The following is a 22,062-nucleotide window of genomic DNA, read 5'->3' as shown; positions in this document are numbered from 1 at the left end:
CCTACTAGATGTCTCCTTGCTCTAAGAACTATTTTAAAATCAAGGAAAATTACAAATTAAGAGCTTAAATGAAGGTCTTTACAGCCTCCTGAACTCTGTTTCCCATCTCACTGCTTGTTAATGCTGCTTCTGTAGTATTTGGGGTTGAAAAACCTATCCAAAACCTTATCAAAAGCATCAAGGACTGTTTGTGTCAACTTTTTCATACAGCAACATTCCTAATGACTTCACTGGGACATTATCAGGACAGAAATCAGGAATACTTAGCATCACATGACTTTCAGAATGTATACTCCACAAGAGAGTCCATGAAAGATTAAGGGAACAGACAATATGTTGAGGGTCTTCATTAAACCCCTTCTTCTAAATTAGTATCAAGATCCTATCTAACACACACAAAATTTTACCCTGTCTCTTGCTCAAACATTTACTTGACTTAATAGGCACAGACTGGTACATTCTTGCCCATGCACTGACACATTTTCCAGGAAGCTGTTCTGACACCGGGTATAAAATTAGAGGCAATATTTAATATGGTCTAGAGGGTGCTTCTCGTTGATAAATGGGTGTCGGTCAAATGAAACTCAGTGAATGTGAATAAAACCTGCTAGCAAACTGCTTGTTTTCATTGCAAGTGTAAATCTGTGAAAGCCACAATGTTTAACTCTGTGCTATTGGAATCTGGAATAACCTGTGAAACTGGTGTAACCTTACAGTGGCCATGAAAGTAGTAAAAGTTGTCCTTGTTTCAGGTATATTTTTTTAATCTGAATTTGGACAATATTAGGGGGGGAGGTTTGCAAATGGACTTTATGTTTATGTGTTCCCTTTTTAAACTACAAAGACACGTTAAACAGCAGTGAACGTGTCTTGCACCTTTCAGCCATATATCCAGAATAATGGAGGTGAAAGTTGGGACTGCGATTGGCGTATGTGTGTTGCGGTGCTGGTTGTGCAGTTAGAGTCCCAAGTCACACACATGCTCTTTCAGCTGCTGAAGCATAAGGACTTAACCACAAATAAAAATATAGAAGTACTACATGATCACTAATTTAATCACTTAACTCTCATAGCTACCATAGCACACTGGTAGGGATCAGAACTGAGAAAAACAAAAATAATCATAAAAGTTAAGGGGTTTAATGTGCACATTAGAAATGCAGTGCCAAAATTCTTGAACACTTCCAGTTGCAGCAATGCTAGGCCACACATTTGTGACAGACTATCTTTATTTGTTTATGTCAGATTTGCTTTTGTGCACCAATATTCTTGCACTTGCACCCAGTATGGGTCATCTTTGCCAGCCAGCTGTTTTCTTCAGGCACCCAGGAATACTCTCTCTTTTTTTGCAGCACACACTTCCCTAGAGAACCTTCATTACACTGGTAATGCATTCTCATTTATTTGCCTCTAATGTGTTTGAGGTCTTCAGAATGCTGCTAAGAATGGTTGGAGTTAGTCAAATCTTGGCCTTTAGGTGACAGGAGGAAGAAAAGCTCCCAACAGCCCAAAGCAGGCGGCCAGTTTTTTGCAGAAGCTACAGAAAAAGGCAACAAAAGGCCATAAGAAAGTCAATCACATTTGATTGCATTAATAACCAGTTACAGAAAAGCAGTATAGGAGCATATAAATTAAAAACTCCTGATGAAAAAGTGGCAGAGACAGCTGCTGAGTAAGGTCTTAAAGCCCCAGCATGACTGATGTAGTAGTATGACCTATACAGTCTGCCAGTTCCCAAGACAAGCAGCTGCTAAGGTTGTTGATTGAACGTACAAATGTGTACCAGGGACAGCATCCAACTTTTTGCTGTGTTGAGGTTTGGCCAAGACTAAAATCTCCTGTAATTTTGCCAAAGCACATTTCCGTCCCCTGCTTGCCAAGATCTAAGAAGAGAGGTTTTTTGAAACACTGGGAATTGAACTTAGAACTAACACCTTCATCACATCCAGAATGATTTTCAACAAAACCTTTGAGACTTAAGACACATTAGGAATTGTTTGTTTACTGGCATGCCTGCTATCTCTTTTTTGTTTCTTTCAAGTACACTTGTAGGAAACATTTTCTTTCTCCTTTTATAACAGAAAACAGAGATAAACAAGGACATAATTACAAAAGAGGGGAGAATGGGAAATGATGTGAAAATATATTAAAAATTGTAGACAACAGCAAAGAAAAGAAAGGAAGAATTGGAGATGAAAAGGAAAAAATAGTATTCATAATTATTCAGTTGTCTTTTACATATTTATAAATCAAGAGAAAGTAAAGAACACAAATTGATGTTCACTTGGACTTTTCCAGGGTTTATTCTTTTCCCCTTTGGTTTCCATTTCAATTTTACTGTGAAATCTAGATTTCAATGAGAGTTCAAACAGAGAAGGAAAAGGAGGGGAGGGGAGGGGAGGGGAGGGGAGGGGAGGGGAGGGGAGGGGAGGGGAGGGGAGGGGAGGGGAGGGGAGGGGAGGGGAGGGGAGGGGAGGGGAGGGGAGGGGAGGGGAGGGGAGGGGAGGGGAGGGGAGGGGAAGTTGTTTACTTGAGCAGATATTTCAGTGGATACTTAGAATACAGATTTTTATTATTTTAGATAATATATTCCTATTTTTTATTATTTTTATTGTTTTATTTTTATTATTCCTACCACCTATATTCTCCTACAAACACATACTAAAACTAAGTTACTGACTCCAGGCCTCTTTTCATATCTTTTCATATGCTTCTAGTTTCTTTAGGATATCTACAGAGAAAAAAAGAGGAAAGCCAAGCTACCTTTCCTTGCCATCATGCTATCTACCAAAGACCCTTCTACCTAAAGCACACCTTTATGCAAAAATGAGTTGGGTTGAGTGGAATAGGCACTCATATGGGGAACAGAAAACTAATTTCTATGTCATTATCAAGTCTAGAGTTCCTTCACTTCTGGGGCAAATTAGGCACTGGCAGAAGAAGGTACTGGGGGACACAGACACTGGTGTGCAGCTGCAGAGCCACAACCCTGATTGTGTCCAGGCTGTCAGGTCTGCCAGCACTCCAAGTCAGGATTCACAGGGAAAAGTGTGGACCGCTCAGTCCTCATCACATAAAGGGAAGCTGATGGTATCAATATGGGGCCAGATCATCCCAAGGGCTGAATGCAGGCTCTGTTATCTACAGACACTAAAAGCTTGCTGTTGGTTTCTAAAAAACAAATGAAAATACAAAAGCTAAGCCTTTAGTAGCTATCGTGTGTTTCTCAGACGACACCTGGTGGACAAAAACTAAAGAGATGAAAGCCTTCACAGTGCAGAACCTTGATCCGTGCACACAGCTGCACTACTGCACTTACTGCGGGTGCACTATCAGCTGTCCTCCATACTCTGCTTATCCACCCCATGCCCCAAATCCATTACTACAGTTGCCCAGAATAAGCACATATCACCCATGTACCTGCAACAGCGTTTTTCAGCACTCATATCCATTTTATTTATTCTTTAATTATTATTCTGACTCATGTCAGAATATGCAAGTCAGAGGCTAGGCTAGAGTGGACACACTATTTCCAAAAATAAAAATGCAGGGAATGCCCATGGTAGCAGCAACAGGGTGCTTTTATGGTGTGGGATAACTAGATAATATTGTGAATGCTTTCACAAGAGGCACTCCGAGGGTTAAAAGCTGTAGTTTCTTCTGATTATTAATTTACTCTTCCTCTTTTAAACTAATTCCAGTTTGCTTTTTTTTTTTTTTTTTTTTTTTTTTTTTTTTTTTTTTTTTTTGTGGCTTTACAATTGCCCTAATGCATCCCTGTTGAGATCTCAGAAATAAGTTAGCAATATAAAGTGGGAAAAAGGTAGTCTGAAGAGAAATATGTACTTAGAAAAGTGTTTCTTCTGGGTATGCTTTTATCTTGTGGTGAAACAGGTGGTTTTCTCAAGGATCTCATGGAAAAGAATATTAAGTTCTGTTTCTCTATTTGGCTCGAAGGATCTCAGAAAATGTCAGATACTGCTGAATCAATGCTGTGACTTATGAAGCCCCTCCCATAAGTAAGGTGGCCAAGATCAATTATTTGATTGCTGGCATTGCATCTTCCAGGTTAACAGGTTTTTTCCCTGTTATTTGCTTTTTTCCTGCTCTATGTATACTCTATTCCTTTAAATGTTAACAACTTTATTTTTTTCCTTGGTTCCATGCCTTCTTTTTGTGCCAAATCCTGGAAGATTTTATGAAGCAAAACACAGAGAAGTAAGGGACTCATTGACTTCAAATACTAAACTAAGCCAAAAAGAATGTGGTAGAGATCAGAAGGAAATGACGTAATTATCTAGATTGCTTCTTCTGGATTCAGATTACCTGTTTGGCAAACAGGCCAAAGAGTTGTGGCATCATATTTGGTCTGGTTGAGGTGGAGTTGACATTCAAACAGCATGTGCTTTGTGTTTGTAGCCACAACAGCTGAGACCACTCCAGTGCTGGGCTCCTGGGTGAGCAGTGCTCAGGTGGCATCAGGGCTGTCTCTCCAACACCTCCCACAAAGATCAGCAGGCTTGGAGTGTGCAAGAGGCTGGGAAAGGAGACACAGCTGGGACAGCTGGCCCAAACTGACCAAAGGGGCATTCCATACCATATGATACTGTAAAAACAAAAGCTAAGGGGTGATGAGTTGTTTTTGTTGTTGTTTTTTAAGGTGCTTGTCTTCTAAAATAACTGCTACATGTACTGGGGCCATATTCCCAGGAAGTAGCCAGACATCACCAGCTAAGAGCAATTAGAGAATAAATCTTTTTGTTTCCCAGCGTGGCCTTTGCCTTGATCACAACCAATGAGTTTTTCATCTCATTTTCTCTCCCTGTCCTGCTGAGCAGAGCAAGTGATGGAGCATCTTTGTGGAGTCCTGGTGCCCAGTCAAAGTGAACCCACTGCAGGCATATCCTGCCTGAAATGAGTTCTGCTCTGCAGAGAGAATGAAGTAATGTCCTGGCACAGCTGAAAACCAGGGTTCATTTTTATACCAGCATCACAACTTGATGTCTGAGTCCCTGCTGCTCAAAGCCAGAAGTAAGCAAATCTAACTGTGCTCCAATACCTGAAATTTCCCTGCATATGGTTTCCAGAAGAACTGTGAAAAGTCCTCAGGATTCTGAGTAACTCACATGTGAAGTAAAACAGGCATAAAGATTGACCAGCCAGAAACTGATGAACTAGTGGACAGTACCTGAGTTACACTATGAGTGGACACACCTTATTAAAGCACATTTTGAAAACTGATGTTTCCTGTAGAGTAATCCCCAACCCAATTTTCTGCTCACAGTAACAGGAAGCTTGGAAGAGCTGACAATCACCAAAAGAAAGCAAATGCTAACACAACTTACTTTTTTCTCTTACACTCAATAGTGAAGGCCAAGGCAAAGAAGACTTTGAAACACTGCTAAGAAGAGAATACTTTTACAAGCCCTTCAGGGAGCAATATGTGAGAATAATCCTCTTTATTTTGTGCTGAAGGCTATTTCCAGGTTTTGAAATGTTCTCCTTTACTTTTCAATTCCTATTCAGCAAATACAAAGAGAACAAGTATAGGCATAAAATACAAAGGGGAAAAATGTATCTAGGAAGTGCTGTTAAAAGCATCAATTAGGCAATAAAATACCTTCAGCATAGCCCTTCAGGTGGCATCTGTGAATGCATTTGTGTCCTGCAGCTGGAAAAACACCGGTTCCTAAAACTTCCATAGCAGGAGAGCCATTGGATAAATAACTGTTTCTGTCCCACAGAAATGTTAAATGGTAATTCATTTGGAAGTTTGATTTGCATACATCAGTGAGAAACAAGGCCTTCAGAGCCCGCCCCCAAGAATTTATTGAATCATGTGGAACTCTTCGCATTCTGACAGGATAATGAGGGTATATCCCTGAGGGTTTTCCTGAAGGAAGCAATCCACGCAAACCCTGGAACGTGAGTGAAGCCGGGGCCAGCGAGGAGAGCCCTCCTGCAGCCGAGGAAGGAAAGAGTTAAGCGGGGCCGGTCAGGGCGGCGGCCGCTCCTCCTCTGGGCGGGCCGGCGGTAACATGGCCGCGCTGGCCCCGGCGCTGGCGGCGGCGGCCGGGCGGCTCCAGGTAAAGGCCGCCGGCACCCCGGCCTGGCGGGGCCGCGCGTCCCGGGGGAGCCCGGCCTCCCGGGGAGCCCCGGGCTGCGCGGGTGTGTCGGGCTGGCCGCGGGACCCAGCCCCGTGGCAGCCCTTCCGTGTGGCGGACTCGGCGTCTCTCTGTTGCACGGTGCATTCGTGTGTGCGGGCGTGTCACTCCTCACTCCAGTTTCGTGCCCGTGCTGCTTGAAATTACTTGAATCGCGCCAGTAGAAAACTGAACTCTGCACTGTGGTGTTGTCTGCTTGAAAATAACCAACAAGCATTTGGGGGGGAAAAAATCGTAAATAACAGTTGATTTTGTTATCTGCAGAATGAGAGCTGTTCCAGTACTGCAGGTGCTGGCCGACAATTTCAGAGCTGGAAGATCAAAGCTGAACGAGCTAAGAAAGTTGAGTTCATAAGAACTGCAGAAAAGCTAAAAGCTCAGTAAGTTAAACGCTTTATCATAAGTACGTTTTCATTCTGTTGTGGAGGTAACATTATTATCTAGCGTTCCAAAGTAAGACTATATGGTAATGAAATCTTTAGACTCTTGTGGTAGTTACAGTAGCTCAGGATAGGCTTATAAGCTCCAAAATGCCCGGTTGTTTGAATTACCGTTTGGATTTAGGCCAGTCATGTAGTAGGAATTTAGTAAGAATTGCTGCTCTTAGGTGCACAGAAAAGGAAGTGTGTGTGGCACAATTGAGTCCTCAGTCTTCCTGCTTAGCTGTGCTTACCCTCTAAAGACCTAAAGCCCTTAAGACATCCCGACAAAAGGGGAACTACTGCGACAGAAGTTTGAAAGACTTCATCTAGAATATCTAGGCCACTGTTCTGAAAAACAAAATGTTCAAGACAGCTCAGGCACATAAGTGATTCGAATCTGCTTCCCCACATCTTGACCAAGTGCTGATAACAACTGGCAGCTGAAAGAACTAACTCTAACAGATGAGCTTTATGGGGAAAGCTAACATAGCCATCTGACTGAAGGAGAGCTTTGCAGTTGTGAATCCTGATTGAACAGGGCCCTTAACTCTCCCACCAGTGTTTTACTCTGTGTGACTGAATAGAGTTCGCTTTGATTACCCTGGATCCTGGGCTGCGGCTCAAAATTTGACTGCTGGGTAACGTAAGTGTTCCCAAGCCGCTCGAAACGAGGCATGCCATTTAACTGTGGCTCAGCGTCCCTCTGTAATGTTGGCTGTGCTGGGGTTCCATCTAGGTGTGCTTCTGCATTAATACAGCCCATCTGCCTGAACTTTCGAGGGAAAACTCTCACAAGGCTCCCAGAGAGAAAGCATTCACTTAAAATTTCAGTATGTAAACCCGTGCATGCCACTGAGGTGATTTCCTTGTTAATGTCTTGTTAAAGTTCTTGAGTTACTGTGGTGTGTAGTCTTATAGCTGCAGAAATATTTTCCTTGAAAACAGTTGTAGAACGAACATGAGATCTGTATATAAATCTAAGACAGTCCTGTTAACACAGCCTGCACACTAACCTTGGAAAATCTTAGGGCTTTTCTGAGTGTTTGTGCCTTACTCAGTGTGGCACCCTTTCTTCCTAGGCTTGCAAATATAGAAAAAGACAAAACTGGACACCTTTATAATAGGAGGAGTGATTTCAGGGTAGAATACAGATTACTAGAGGAACTGGAACACAGCATGACTGTCAGCAGGAAAATGGAAAGTAAGTGAGGTATTATTTGGGCTGGTTCGCTTTTTTTTTCCTTTAATATACTGTTGTTTTTGTAAAAATAACAGTTTAAAAATAGTAGTACAGAGAGATGAGTTTAGGTGGAAGATAGATACTGATGTGGCATTTCACCATGTGCTTATAAACACATAATTAATTGCAAAATTCAGAAGTGTAAACATTTTGGGCCTCATATGTTATTAACTGTTTTCTTTTAATCTTCAACGTAAAACCACTGTGGTGGAAAGGTACTGTTCAAGAAACTTGGCATCAATTTTGTGTGTGTATTGCAAAACCTAATGTAGTCCACCTAAGGTACAGTAAAAATATTCTTACCTCAACATTCACACACTGATTGTTGCCTTTAAATAGCCTTTTAAAATGTTCCGTGTTTGCATTTTCTGAGGTTTTGGGCAATGAATATTCCTAGTTCAAGTAGTGTTGTGAGATGGTACACTGTCCTAAGAGTAGCTGTTCCAATTACAGACTATAATACAGTTCAAGAAACAAAATTATTCCCTTTACTCTCAGTACTTGAATTCTTTCAACAATAATCACATGCTAATCAGAACAATAATAAATCATGCTATGCCATCTGATACAGATCAAAAAAAGTTGAAGAAAGAAAAGGAATGTAGAAACAACTGAAATTCTTACAAATTTGCATGTGTTCTGATGCGTTTGCATGTGCGCCTTTCATTTAGGGAATCTTAGAAAATCCTTTACATTTTGCAATCCTTAAGAAATGTAAATTTTTGAGGAATGACTAAGCTAGAAAGAATTTTTCCATGAGTAAGAAGGGAGCATGGCATATGGATGGAAATGATGAGATAATAAAGAGGACAGTGATGAGAGCACTGCATGTAAGATGTGAAGGAGTGTATCCTAAAAGATACAAAAGTGTACAACTCCCCTCTGAATTGCCATTTACTATGTTGTGATATTTCAACATGATCTGTGTGCTTTAAGATTTTCTGTGGTCTCAGCAGGAACTTGTAGTTTCCTTAATCCAAATATTTTAGGATAGAAGATACAGCCAGAACTTCATCCTCTTCAGTAGTGGACTCATGAGGAGCCAAGTGGTAACAATGCAAATAAGTGCACACATGCTTGGAGCACATGAAAACATTGATTCTTCACTATTTAACACAAAGAATAAGTGAATCTTGTTGAAGTAGTACATTCATATACACTTTCAAAGTTCGTTTTCTCTCTGTAAATGGACATTTTGAAGCCTAGGTCAAAGTCTGCCTCAAAACTCTAGAAGCATAGGCAATATTTTCAAAGCTCCCCTTTAGAAATGGGAGCTACTATTAAAACCTGCTGATGCTGTGTAGGGAGCTAACATGGGTCACGTGGTCAGCTACATGCAATTACCAGTTAAAACGCTTAGTATTATTGCAGTTTCTTATCATCAAACAGAATTTGTGTCCCTGCTTAGATCAAACCTCTGGTTTATTTTGGACGCTTCATTGCTCTTGTTCTTTTACTGAATTTCATGCACGAAGAAACTGTTACAATTATCAGCACCTTATTTTGTTTAACAGAAGCTAAAATCCTGCAGCAGCTATCAAAAATACAAAACAACGTGAAGAGACTTCATCAGCAATTAAAAGATGTGAAGCCTACACCAGAGTGTAAGTCATGGCGACCGATTTAAAAACATTTTCCTCTACAGAGGGGTTTCTCGCATAGTTGTCTTTCTCCTGCAGACTTGGGACACTCTTCCCAAGTCTTTATGGTTTTGCAGGAATCTGGAAAGGGAAGATTAAACCTAGAAATGGCAGAAACCTAAGAAATGGTGGAAGATTGTAGAGTTCTTTGCAGAAACAGAAACTTACTTGGTCTTGCAAGTGGTGTGTGTTTGTTCCTTGAGGCTGTTGAAAGCCAGATTTCCTATGTGTAACATTTGCCTTTATGCAAAGTAAACTGGGTATTCTACTACCATGTAACTCCCTTTGATCTGGTTAGAGGTCATCAAGAAGGTTCTACAGGGAACTCATTTCTAGCCACCAAATGGTTTGAGATGTAAATTGCAATATTCTACAGAAAATGCTGCAGCCATTTGTTCAGTTTGGATGTTTTAAAACTTTTGGGAAATAGGTCTGAAAGACCCATCCTCATATGGTACCTACTACCTTTTGTGGAGGTCAGGTTGAGGGCCTCCTAGTTAGCTGAGGGCTTTCTGATGGTAGATAAAATGCATCCCATTTCATTTATTCAGTGTTTTATCTATCAAAAATCATTATCTTCCAAAACTGTCAATCAAGATGCTAAGAACCAACAAGGCATGAAAGCTGAAAAATTAGGTTTTGTTTATATATCTTCACCAAAATACAGGTTAGTTAAACTGTGCATTCATTGTGTCCATAGAGATGTTTTACTGATTTTAAAGATATTTTAGTCTAATATTATAATCTAATCTAATGGATGGATTTTCTTCCACTGCAAAATAAATCTTCTGTGGACAGCTTTATTACTGTCTTAAGTCAGGACTATGGCATGTTGACAGTACAGGACAAAGTCTTACCCTGATGTTTCTTTCTCAGCTTTGTGGAAGTAGTTACTTGCAGGTTAAATAGGATTGCTGTAGTCCAGAATAAACCAGAGTTGAGTGTGGTAAAGCCACTAACTACATTGCTGTAAAAAACAAAAGTGGAACTCTAGGATAAGTCTGTCCTATTTTGGGAATCAGTTGAAGGCTAGTCAAAGTGAGACTTCTCTAAGGGAAATAAGCATTTATACTGGGATTTGCATCCAATCAGCTAAGTCCCTTCATAAACACACCTTTTGAATAAATAAGAGTGTCTTTTAAGGCTGTTTGAGATGGAAATGCATGCTTTTTTGTACACAGAAATGTGTCCTGAACGTCTCCATAAGTCCTGCATTTCTGTATACTGCTGATAAAGACTGTAGACTTCTTCAGTTATACGATTTTTTCTTCTTTTCCTTTTTTAGTTGTTGACAAGATCAAGGAAATGATGGAAGAAATTGAAAATGCAATCAATGCTTTTAAAGAGGAACAGAGACAAGTGTATGCTTATACATGCTTCGGCTACTAGAAAAAGGGCTTTCATAAGACACAATGAAAACTTTGCATTAATCTAGCAAACTGTTCCTATGATTTTTCCTATGATTTACTCTTTTGTTAGTGATTCCTGTGGTATGTAAATCAAAGCACAAACTATCAGCATTAGAATCTTGATAAACTGCCTTTTAGAGAGGGTGTTTATATAGATGTTGCAGCATTCCAATGTAATAACGATTTGCCTATGAATAGCCTTTTTAGAGAGGCTGGAAAAGAGATTAGATTGTGGAGGTTTTGTTGTTGTTATGTTGTCTAATTGGTTTTGGGGCTTTCTTTTTCTCTCTACTGGTGTCAGGAGGGGATTGAGTTAATTGTATGCGTGCCATAAATATGTTCTTTCAGTAACAGGACAACTTAATTCTCATTGTGTAGGGCTTTATTATTGGATCATTACAACTGTCGTGTTATCACTTCAGTTCTTAATCTTTGAAGAATAGCTCTTGTTTGGCATTGAACAATTCTAAAATTCATTTTTGGCGAATGGACAATGAATAGTGGATTCTTTTTTCTTATGTTTCAGTGTTTGTCTCTTTTCAGATATCAACAGCTTTTGAAAGAGGAAAAAGCTGTCATTAATGAGCTTTGTCTCTTCGAGAGAAAACTGGAACTGTGGGCATTAGGGAGCTCAACAGCAGAAAAAGTTTGGAAATTACCATCAGCCAGGGTCACAGTTGATAAAACACTGGAAAATCATCTACCCGAAGAAGTGGTAGAGTTTGAAAGATTTCTTCAGCGAACAGGGGGCCGGCAAGGAGGCTGGGATGATTGTGATCATCAAAATTTTCTGAAAATATGGACAAAATATAGAGGAAGGCTGTCATACATGGATGAAGCCCTTGAATATCTCAGTGGAAGAACAAAGGAAGATATAGAACAGCATGACAAATGGTATCAAGAATATGTAATCCTACATGAAAGAAAGAAAGAGGTAAAATAACCCCTCTAAGACTTTTGAAGATTTCAGAAAACATACTTATTTTTGAAATGCATACTCTCTTGCTTTTGTATCTGTCTCTCTGGTAGTAGTGCTAGGCAGATTTCTCTTACAGTTGAGGGTATATAACTGAGGGCTTTAGCATCCCCAACCTGCCAAAGTATTTCTCTTTAATAAAAAATTACAAATAAACAAAGACCTAACAACACAGAAGTGGGCTGTGTGTTGCCAAAGAGTGAACTCAGTGATCTAACAAGTTAGGTGCCAAGCCCAAGGCACTTAGCGATCCTGTCTTCCTGTTACATTTGTCTCTAAGAATGCTCCACTGTATAAGTAATACATCTAAGACAGACTGACATGCAGATTTATGATTCCCTCAAGAACTATCCAAGTAATAAAAGATACACTGACATAAAGCTACAATAAAACAGTCGGTTAATTGGAAAAAAAATAAGAACTGAAATACGTTTGCATTAAAAAAGCACATCAACATTCATAACTACCCAAAGTTATTATTATTGCTATCACTGAAACAGTTTTAGCAGACATCTGTTAAATCTGCTTGAGTGATCCATAAAATAGAAAAAAAAAAAGAAAACACATATAGGTGCTTCTTGGTTTTAAGTTTTGCCTTCAGTAGACTTTTAATTCCTGTGTGCATTTTGTGCCCTTGGAACAAATGTCTTCATCAGACTGAATCAATAAGAATATGTAAAATTTTCATGAAAATGTTGAAATTTTTTCCTATGGTATATTGCAGTCAATTAAAAAGTGGAAAGAAAAGCAGCAGCAAGAAAAAGAAAGAAACTTGAAGGAAAAAGAGAAATCAGAAAAAATGCTTAAGGAAAGATGGCTACAGCATGAAGAAGTTCAGAAGCAAAAAGCAGAAGAAGAAAGTAAAAGAAAACAAACTGCAGTTGAAGTGTGGAAAAAACAGAAAGTGGTAGCATTTGCAATAGATCAAGCATCTCAACTAAAACTAGAAGACAAAGAGAAAAGGCAACAAAAAGAGCGCCAGACCCATGTGAAGTTACTGTTAGAAAGGAATACTTTGCAAAAAAAAGTAAAGGAGGAACTTGAAAAGCTTGAAAATGAGAAGAAAGTGGAAACTGAAAAGGAGGGAAGGAAGAAGATTGGTGCAGAAGAAATTTCTAAGCTTCAAGAGCATGTGTGTAATTTCATCTCCATTTCTGCCATGTTGTTGTTTTAAATATAATCAGTTAAACAGGTTTTAAAATCCAAGTTTCATTCATCTAAATCCATTATTGATTCATTACAAATAACAGCATCTATTGCAAACAGAATGAAACTTAATTTTAGACAAAGACCCTCATTTTCTTCAGTATCTAAATTCTACAGGATTACTCAAGCTCATATTTCTTTATCCATATAGAAGTGGTTTTATTTCTTCAGTAAATAATTTCTTTCAAAAAAACTACTTGGGCTATGCTGCCTAAGAAGATGTCAGAGGACCTGAGTGTTGTATTCAGATAGGAGGTAGAAAGAGTAGTTTGAACATCCTGTGGATTTCCGTACCTGTTAGGCAAAGTCAGGTCCCATATCAATGTATGTGCAATTACTGGAGAATTGATATTGTCAGCATTTACACTAAAGTTTTGTAAACAGAGTTTAAACTACTACTTTTTTTTTCCAAGCCATGTAACTAATTCATGCAAGACAAGCTATAGCATGTAGCTGCCTAGTGAAACCTTATTCTTTACTATTAAAATAATTCCAAAACAAAAACAAAAAACCCAAAAACAAGCTGTGAAAAGGCTACATGTATATTTTTATGTAATTTGAGTTACTTCCACAGAAAAGTTTGCTTTTCCGCTCATTATGTTTCAGGATCTGCATAAACTGGAGCTAAGGGTTTTACAGAAACATGCTAAAGAGATAGAGAAACAAGCAAAAGATAAAAGATTGGCCAAGTTAAGAGAAAAGGTAACTTTTTGTTTGTTTTAACCAGAGATGTGAGCAGCTTGGTGGTTTAAGTAGACTTTTTTTTTTTCATTTTTTAATTATCTAAATAGTTGATAAAGGAAAACAGTCATGCCTATTATTCGGAGACAAAGCTGCAGCAGGCAATAGTTGTTCCTGTGTTTAAAAAAATGGGGGGAAAATCCCTAGAATTTATGTATCTTGTGGCAGTATTTTACTGGGTAAGGCCTATGGGTCATAAAAGTAAGCTGTAATATGGGTGGTGGCTTCTAATATTTCAAGTAGTTTTCTACCATTGGTTAAATAAGTAGGCTGTCTCCCAGAAGCATTTTGCATACACAAGATTTTCCAAGAGTCTAACCTTTTAAATTATTAAAATTTAATGAAAGAAATCGCTTGTGTCTCTTACCGTAAAGACACAATGAGCATCACTGAACTCCTTTAGTGATGAACGAAAAAGACTAATTATTTTTGGTTGTTTGTTTCATTGTGAGGTCGAGATTCGGGTCACCAGAGATCCATCCAGGTCGAACAGACCTTCCAAGTGCTGGGAGGAACGCAGGCAAGAGAAGGCACCAGCAGCTGCAGACCCGCTGTTGCGCGTTTCTCAGAGGTGAGGAGGGGACCGATGGACGCGCAGCATGACACAAGTGCACTTTTTTACTTAGTGCCTTTTTGCTTTGTTGTCAGAGCTGTTCCAGCCTGGAGAGGAGGGTCATAGCTGCGCGCCGGCCTGTCCCTGTTGCAGGACGAAGCAGCAGCCAGCACTTCCCGGGAGCCGGCACAGAGCTGGCTTGACCCACGGCTTGTATTACCTCTGTATTTTGGGAGTGTCGGGTTTGACGCGCCGGATGTCAGACCGGCCGGCTGGCATGTCCCGTGGCATTAAAAGCGCGTTTTCCCCGCAGCTGCTTGTGGCGGGCCCTTAAGCCGTGGGGTCGCCACCCTATCGCCAGTCGCAGTGAACTGAGGCGCCCGCTCCCCTTCCCGCTCCCCTTCCCGCTCCCCTTCCCGCTCCCCTTCCCGCTCCCGTTTCCCCGCCCCGGGGCGGGCTCCGCGGGTGACGCGATCCGGGCGCGCCGGGCGCGGGCAGCAGCGGCAAGATGGAGATGGCGGCGGCGGCGGCGCCGTCGTGCCCGGGGGAGCCGGAGCGGCTGGACTTCCTGCGGGAGCGGCACGTGCGCTTCTTCCAGCGGTGCCTCCAGATCCTGCCCGAGCGCTACTCGTCCCTGGAGACCAGCAGGTAGCAGCGGGCCGGGCTCCTCCGGCGGGCCGCGCGGCGGGGGGCGGGACGGGCGCCGCCGTGTCCGCCCGGCGCTCCCCGCCCGTCCCGGGCCCGGCCGCGCTCCCCGCCCGGCCGGCGGTCGCGGTGACAGGAAGCCCCTCCCGGAGCGCTGCTGCCCCCGGGGGCAGGGAGCAGCGCCCCGCGGCCGGAAGGACAGACATCCCTATAAATCTGCCCACCAACAGACGGCTCCTAAGAAATATGTGTTAGTGTAGGGGTGTAGTCACTGCTCGCGTAAACTGCTTGACATCCACGAGGGAAGACTTGTTGATCCTTCTAATCTGTTTTAAATCCAGCGCTTCGCTCTCCTAATCTGCTCTGGAAGCCATTTTAAAATAAATCACTTAAGCTTCATTTCAACACGCAGAAGACTCTTGTTCCATGTAACAAATATTTTTAAGTCTTCATTACCTAGTATAAAAGAGAAAATGCTAGTGAAGTATGTTCCTCACTTTGAATTGGAGGGACATTTGTTCTTCTAATGGCTTCAAAATGTACTTGTTTGGTATTCTTCAAGCCTTTACTTAAGATAGTTACATTGGAGGTGTAAGAATACCAGTAATGTGATTATCAAGCTGCACTTGGTAAAATGCTGGAGTCATGTAGATAGTTTCATAACTTAAAATAATAAGGTTCTTTCCACTTTGTAATGTCTGGCAAGTCATCCTGGGAGGAATGATCCATGGTTTTGATGAGGTCATCCTGCTTTATTGTGGTTGAGAGCACAAACACCTGGCATAAACGTGTAAGGACTAGAATAGATAGTGCTGAGCTGTGTGTGAAATATCACAACTTTATATTGAAAAGTTAGAAATGGAACTACTAGAGAGGGGCCAGCAGAGGGCTTTGAAGATGGTTAAGGGACTGGAACATCGGTCCTGTGAGGAAAGGTGAGGGGAGCTGGGCCTGTTCAGCCTCAAGAAGAGATGACTGAGAGAGTGTCTTACCAAAACATTCAAGTGTGTTATAAGATAGGTGGTGAGAGGACGGGGCCAGACGCTTTAAGTGGTCCCTGTGACAGGGGAAAGGGTAGCAGACTGAAACACAGGAAGGTCCATCTCAATATGAGAAAAAACCTCCTCACATTGGGAGTGGCTGATCACTGAAACAGACTGCCCAGAGAGGTTGTGGAGCGTTCTTCCATGGAGGTACTCAAAACTTGCCTGGACACAATCCTATAGAAACTGCTCTGGGTAAACCTGCATTAGGAGAAGGAGGTTGTAGTAGATGATCTCCAGAGGTCCTTTCCAACCCCAGCTGTTCTGTAATTTTTGTGAAATTTTGGTTGCAGAAATGTAAATCATTTATTCATTAAAAATTAGCTGGTGTTTCAGTCTACTTTCTCATTTATTTTAGGTGACAGCAAGGGGAAGTCTAGGCATCCTAGGCTCAACTGTGTATAGGCCTTAAAATTACCACAGCAGGCAGATGTATTAGAGCGATAACACAAATAGCTAACCTTAGCCCCGCTGACACTTGAAAACAGCTGATGAAATGGGATGTCTTCAGCCTAGAGAAGGAGGGATCTAATTACAGTCTCCCATTAGTGGGAAACGACTTACAAAGAAAGATTCAAGAGACCATGGTGACGGGGCAGGAGGCTGTGGGATTGAGGTACTTTGGGGAGGATTGTGTGTCTGTGGGAAAAATCTTCGCTGTTAGAGGAATTAACCATGAGAAGCTTGCCCACTGAAGTGATGGAGTCACGTTTGAGGACGTGGCTTCTCAGGGTCCTAGGTCATCTCCTCTGAGGCCCTGTGTTCTTCAAAAGGTGGGAGCAGTGCTCTTCAGAGGCCCTTGACAACATAGACGTGTTCTGCAGGGGTGCAAACCTGTCTGTTGACAAATCTTAAGCAGGGGGTTGAACCATAAATACATTGTCTCCAGTTTGACTTCAAGGGTATTAAGTTTCCCTTTTTGCCAAGTTCAAGGTCACCGAGTTCAGCAAATCTTCAGGAAACCTCTGGAGCTCATACAGCTGCAGAAAGAAATGCTTTCACACTTTTATTTAGATTGGAGTGGTTCCATTTTGACTTAGATGGGGAAACTCAACTAAATTAAAGGGACATTTGTTAAGTAAGTAAATAAATAAAGTAATAGGTCGGATTTTTTTTTTCACTGCACTGCAGTAGAAAACTGTGTTCTCACCAGACAAGGGTGGTAGAGACGGAAATTTTCCTCACTGTGCTGGTGCACATGCATTTCTTGTTCTCTACTCAACTTCTTGCCTCAAAGCCTTTGTAATTATTTTTATCCGTAGTTATTTGCACGCAACAGTAGTTGCAACAAGAGTAGCTTTTAAGCGTCCTGATTCATAGTGTTTCATACACGCTGATCATCAGCACTGTGAGGTTTTGCAGGGGAAGGCAACTTTCCAGGTCTCTGAAGTCTTTAAGGTTCTGGTACCTCATGGTGATCTTTGTAGCACACTTAATAATTTTCTCAAATTTGTCACTTCAAATGCTTTCTGAATTCTTCTGTGAAACTGTTGTCTTTGTCCTTGCTTGAAGACAAAAGAGTCTGAATCTGCCAGGATGACCTCTGTGGAAATGGCTGTAGATAAAGTTTTTACACTTCTTGGCATGTGTCTGTCACCTGAGGTGCTGCTAGGAGTTGTTTTAGCTAGGACATATGTCTGTTAATTTTCTGTGAGGGAGGATAGCATATGGAGTAAAGATGCAGTACCTAAACAGCTGTATTGCAACCTGTGTATGACCAGTGGTGCCAGACACTCTTGCCCTCCGTAAATAAATTCTATTACACTACAGGCTGTTCTTCAGTAATGCTGGAGACAGTCAACTCTGAATAAGTGAACTGAACCCTAACTCTGTGTAAAACCACTTTTAAAATTCATATAACTGACATACACATTTTTAGCTGTAGATGAGATAGCTGGTTGTCTGTTGTATGTATAGCTTTGTGGGTTTGGACCTACTTTGCGGCAGTTTCTAGTGCTGATGTTGGCATGTTGTTTGTGCTTCATTGAAAGTAATTTAGTTGGGTAAAATAGAGTGAAAATGTAGTTTTTAATAGTTCTAGTAAAAGATTGTCAGTGTTTGTGGAAATCAGAATGTTCAGGCAATGCTTCAAAGGAATAGTTTATTGTAGCAGAACAGTAAATTCCTTGGGTTTTTAAAATAAAAGCAGTGGGTTGTTTGGTTTTTTTTAAATTAGTTATTTATTATCCACGGTCAGATTTTGGATTAAACAGAGATCTGATCAATGGTAAAAGTTGATATAAGCCTTGAAGTGTTAATTTTGCACTTCGAAAGACAATTTCTTAATCATCAGAAGGGTTAAAATTTACTCTTGTTCTACATAAGAATACTTTTGTGTGCAACATACCTTTTTTTGGCTCTCTCTACTCAAAAAAATTATTTGAAATGATAACAGTAAAGATACATATTTTACCAGCCCACTGGTAGGAATGTCACCCCAGGAGGTTGTGCCTGTATTGAGCTTAGTATCTGCTGCATTGTCATTTGGCTGCTTTCATTAGAATAATTCTTTTGGATGTGTGCTTTGGGCTGACTCACTTCACCATTTTTTCTGTGGTCTTACTGCTTGTGATTCTGATGCAAAACCTCATGCAGAAATTAAGTGGCTGTGGAGGCTCCTGTCCATATCTGTCTCTTCAAAGATACCAACTACTGGTGGCTAAGGTAGCTCACCAGTTTGTGAGATAAATAGGAATTACAACCTAATCTCGTAAGGAAAGTTGGTGTTAACTGTTGGTTTTTCCTGGCATGCTGAATTTAGTTTATACATTTGTAGCAGCTGTTTCACAATTCATCATCTTACCTGGTGCAAGGAGAACAAGAATTTCAAGAAGGATCAGCAGACAAGTGTGGGTGGCAAAATATACATCCAGCTAATTTTAGTCTAAGTCAGAACATCCAAGGTACCATTACATGAGCATTTTCTCTCATAGCAACTTCTCCCAAGTTCCTAACCCAGTGCTGTTGCTTTGGTGCTCTGTCAGAGGGAGTAATGCACTGTTGGAGGGCCGTGCTGTGGGTGGCTGCAATGGTTTGAGTTTAAACAAATACAGCAAAGAAGGTGTGATTTAGCAGGAACGATAACACCCATTCATGGAAGGAAGGACATTCAGCATGCTAGCTACTCCACTGCTCTGTTGGTTACTTGAATATGTCATGCTAAGAAACTCATCTAGGCTGCTTTACACCCAAGGACCAGAATAAGTACCTCTTAATGTTAATTCATGCTATATACTTATTTATGCATTGTTTGCTTACAGAGTAGGCTTTGGTGTTTGACATCTAAGCATCTGAAATTTGGTTTGGGACACAATGAGAAGTAGCTTACTATAGTTAAGGGTTACCTTGCATATGCACCTAATGCATGTTTAGGGGATTGTTCATGTAAGAATTTTTCACAGAGAACTAGTGGTCCATATGTTACTACCATAACCTAGTTTACTTTGTAGTGCATTGCTTTGTTGGGCTTTCCTTTCAGGTAAACAGGCCCTTAGGCAAAATTTTAATTACATATCGTTATTATATAAAAGGAGGGGCAACTTAAATTAAAAACCTTGTTGAGGCAGAGAAATGTTTTCAGTACAAAGAACATTATTTTGTCCAGTAGATGACTTTCATGTATTCTAAGCTAGGCTCTGTGTTGCACCACTGTCAAAGGCTGAGAATTCATAGATATATCTGTTGCTGCAACCGTTTGTTAATATCTCCATGATATTTATGGTGGGAAGTGTAAGTCTTATCTTTTTCTTTTAGGTTGACAATTGCATTTTTCGCACTCTCTGGTCTGGATATGTTGGATTCCTTAGATGTGGTGAACAAAGATGATATAATAGAATGGATTTATTCCCTGCAGGTCCTTCCCACAGAAGACAGTGAGTGAGTTTTTAGTTTTTTTATTGATATTAACATTTTTACTTTTGCCTTTTACTTGGGGAATAGTGGATGGCTCTTGTTTTTATAAAATACAGGGTTGACCTTCCTAAAGTGCAGTACTGATAATTTCAGGTAGTGATGTTGAGCAAATCTTGGATATAGATCCCTCACAAATAATAAAGCTAGAAAAAGCAGGAATCAATTTGAAGATAAGCTAGTAAAAAACAGTATAATAAAGCTGCACCTTTAGGCATTTCAGAGGAATGTTTCACCTGGTTCTAAAAGAAATGCATATATTGTAAAAGTATTACAAGTCTAATAGTGATTATATTGACTTCCACTCCAATGCCAAGAGCTGTGATCACAGGCGTGGTTATTTACAACAGCTTTGGGAGAATTGGAGGTGTAAGAGTAAGAAGCAAAAAGGATAGACACAGTCCCTGGTTGATGTTCCTTAGATCTGTGAAGGTTGAATTTACCCAAGGTTTTGAGAAGGAATAATGCTGCTGCTGAATCCCAGCTTTCCTCAGATTGGAAGGTGCATAGCAGAAGAGCTGGCGAGGTAACTCACAGGAAATGTCTCTTTCCTGATTGACTTGACAGAAGTTAGGGAGGTGCTGTTCCTGTGGGCTAGTTGGTGTTGGCAGTTTCTTCTGTGGCAGCCCAGGTGAATGGTTGGTAGCAGTAGAAGGAGTGGGAAGGAGGGTGGGAGATGTGAGTGAGGCATTGCTGCTCTATGACAGAAGGTGATGGCATGTTAAATCTGGTGTGGGCATAGCTCCAGGCTGGTGGTCTCTAGGGAAAAGGCAATTCCATTAGCCTGTCTGTAAGATCATGAGCACGTACTTTGGATGGAGGTAGAAAGAAAATTGTGTGTTTCCTTCTATTATTTATTCTAATTATATACAACAAATTAGATCTTAAATCAGTTTTATAAAGAAGTCGGGACTGCTGATGTTTTATTTTTACAGTAATGAAAAAATCCTTTTTCTTACTCCAGAGATTTAGAAACCCATTAGATCTACCACAGGAGCTAGTTCTGATAGATTTCTTTTTTCTTGTATTGTATTCCAGGATTGATTCTTGAAAATTAGGAGTTTGGATTACATAAATATTCCTACAAAGTTGGTTTTTTTTTTTTTTAATTATTAGAAGGGTCCTGTGCCTTACTGTTAAGAAATCTTTCCAAGGTGTATATTCTTTGTTTCTAGGAGTTGCTCACTTTCTGACTTTTATCTGAGTCTTCAAGATTTAATTCCAAAAGAATGGGGAAGTTTTCAAGAAAAGAGATTAGAACAGGAATTTCTGTTTGTCTGTTTATCTTTGATAGTGTGCTGTAATTCTCTGGGGCTTCTACCTAGCCAGTGTTTAGAATATTGCCATTGTCTAGAGCGTCCTAGGGAGGGCAGTAAAAATCCCAGCATGCAGATGTGGAGGCTGACAGTTCAGCAGAGATGTGTTCCTCCTTTTTCTGAGGAGGAGCATAAAGCTGAGAGGAGTTTTGGGGAGGGCACTTTTGGCAGCACACTCTGTGCTTTCCAAGTAATGAATCTCTGCTTTTCACTAGAAGAACAAGCTTCCTTCCAGTCCTGTATTTTTGTATCATACTTTAATAACTCTTGTTCTTATGCTTTTGGTAATTACACTGCTCTTATGTGGTCGCTTGATCACTAAAACTTCAGTGTTTGTATTTTGGTTTTGCTTTTCCTGTTGGGCAATAGAAAGTGCAGAATGTAAATGATGCTGATAGCAGCAGGTTGGATATTAAATGACTAAGTGAGAAGAAGGAAACACCTACACTCTGGTAATGTCTACTTTCAGTAAAATGTATTGGCTCTCTGCTTTTTAATCCTGGGTGGGTGCAATGCTTGTTAATTGGCAGCCTCCCAGCAGCAGAGCTCCTACTCCCTCTTCCAGCCTCTTTGAAGAAGTAATTAAACTGTGGTAGGCTACAGCACTAAAGTTCTTGGTTTGTGTTTGTGCATCTTGAGTTAAAGAGGAGATTGCTAGCTTGATGGATTGGAATCTGTCCAGGTTAAAAAAAAAAAAAAAAACAAACACAAACAACCAAAACCAAGAAAGCACAACATTTTCGTTTTAAGGAAACATGCGACTGCAGCATTTTTTTCATGCATTCTGATAAATCTCTC

At 40.6% G+C, this 22,062-nt stretch overlaps 2 protein-coding genes across 2 annotated transcripts in view; both read left to right on the top strand.

Annotated features, from left to right (window-relative positions):
- The first annotated feature begins 5,986 nt into the window (after window positions 1–5,986).
- Window positions 5,987–14,685, top strand: CCDC112 (coiled-coil domain containing 112). Its single transcript, XM_063421606.1, has 10 exons — window positions 5,987–6,086; window positions 6,429–6,544; window positions 7,666–7,787; window positions 9,341–9,430; window positions 10,752–10,827; window positions 11,419–11,809; window positions 12,576–12,983; window positions 13,664–13,759; window positions 14,251–14,369; window positions 14,447–14,685. Exons 1-10 carry the CDS (start codon window positions 6,039–6,041, stop codon window positions 14,475–14,477), a joined length of 1,497 nt encoding a protein of 498 aa, XP_063277676.1. The 5' UTR covers window positions 5,987–6,038; the 3' UTR covers window positions 14,478–14,685.
- A 145-nt stretch (window positions 14,686–14,830) lies between these two features.
- PGGT1B (protein geranylgeranyltransferase type I subunit beta) overlaps window positions 14,831–22,062 on the top strand; it is a 34,338-nt gene continuing 27,106 nt past the window's right edge. Inside the window, exons 1-2 of the mRNA XM_063421607.1 lie at window positions 14,831–14,999; window positions 19,793–19,911. Of these exons, the coding sequence (XP_063277677.1) occupies window positions 14,860–14,999; window positions 19,793–19,911 (259 nt within the window). The 5' untranslated portion in view covers window positions 14,831–14,859. The remainder of the gene's footprint in view (window positions 15,000–19,792; window positions 19,912–22,062) is intronic.

Source organism: Prinia subflava, chromosome Z, assembly GCF_021018805.1.
Source record: "Prinia subflava isolate CZ2003 ecotype Zambia chromosome Z, Cam_Psub_1.2, whole genome shotgun sequence".
In the NCBI taxonomy this organism is placed as follows: Eukaryota; Metazoa; Chordata; class Aves; order Passeriformes; family Cisticolidae; genus Prinia; species Prinia subflava.
Note: the sequence above shows the minus strand (reverse complement) of the source record. Positions and strands in the feature narration are given on the sequence as shown.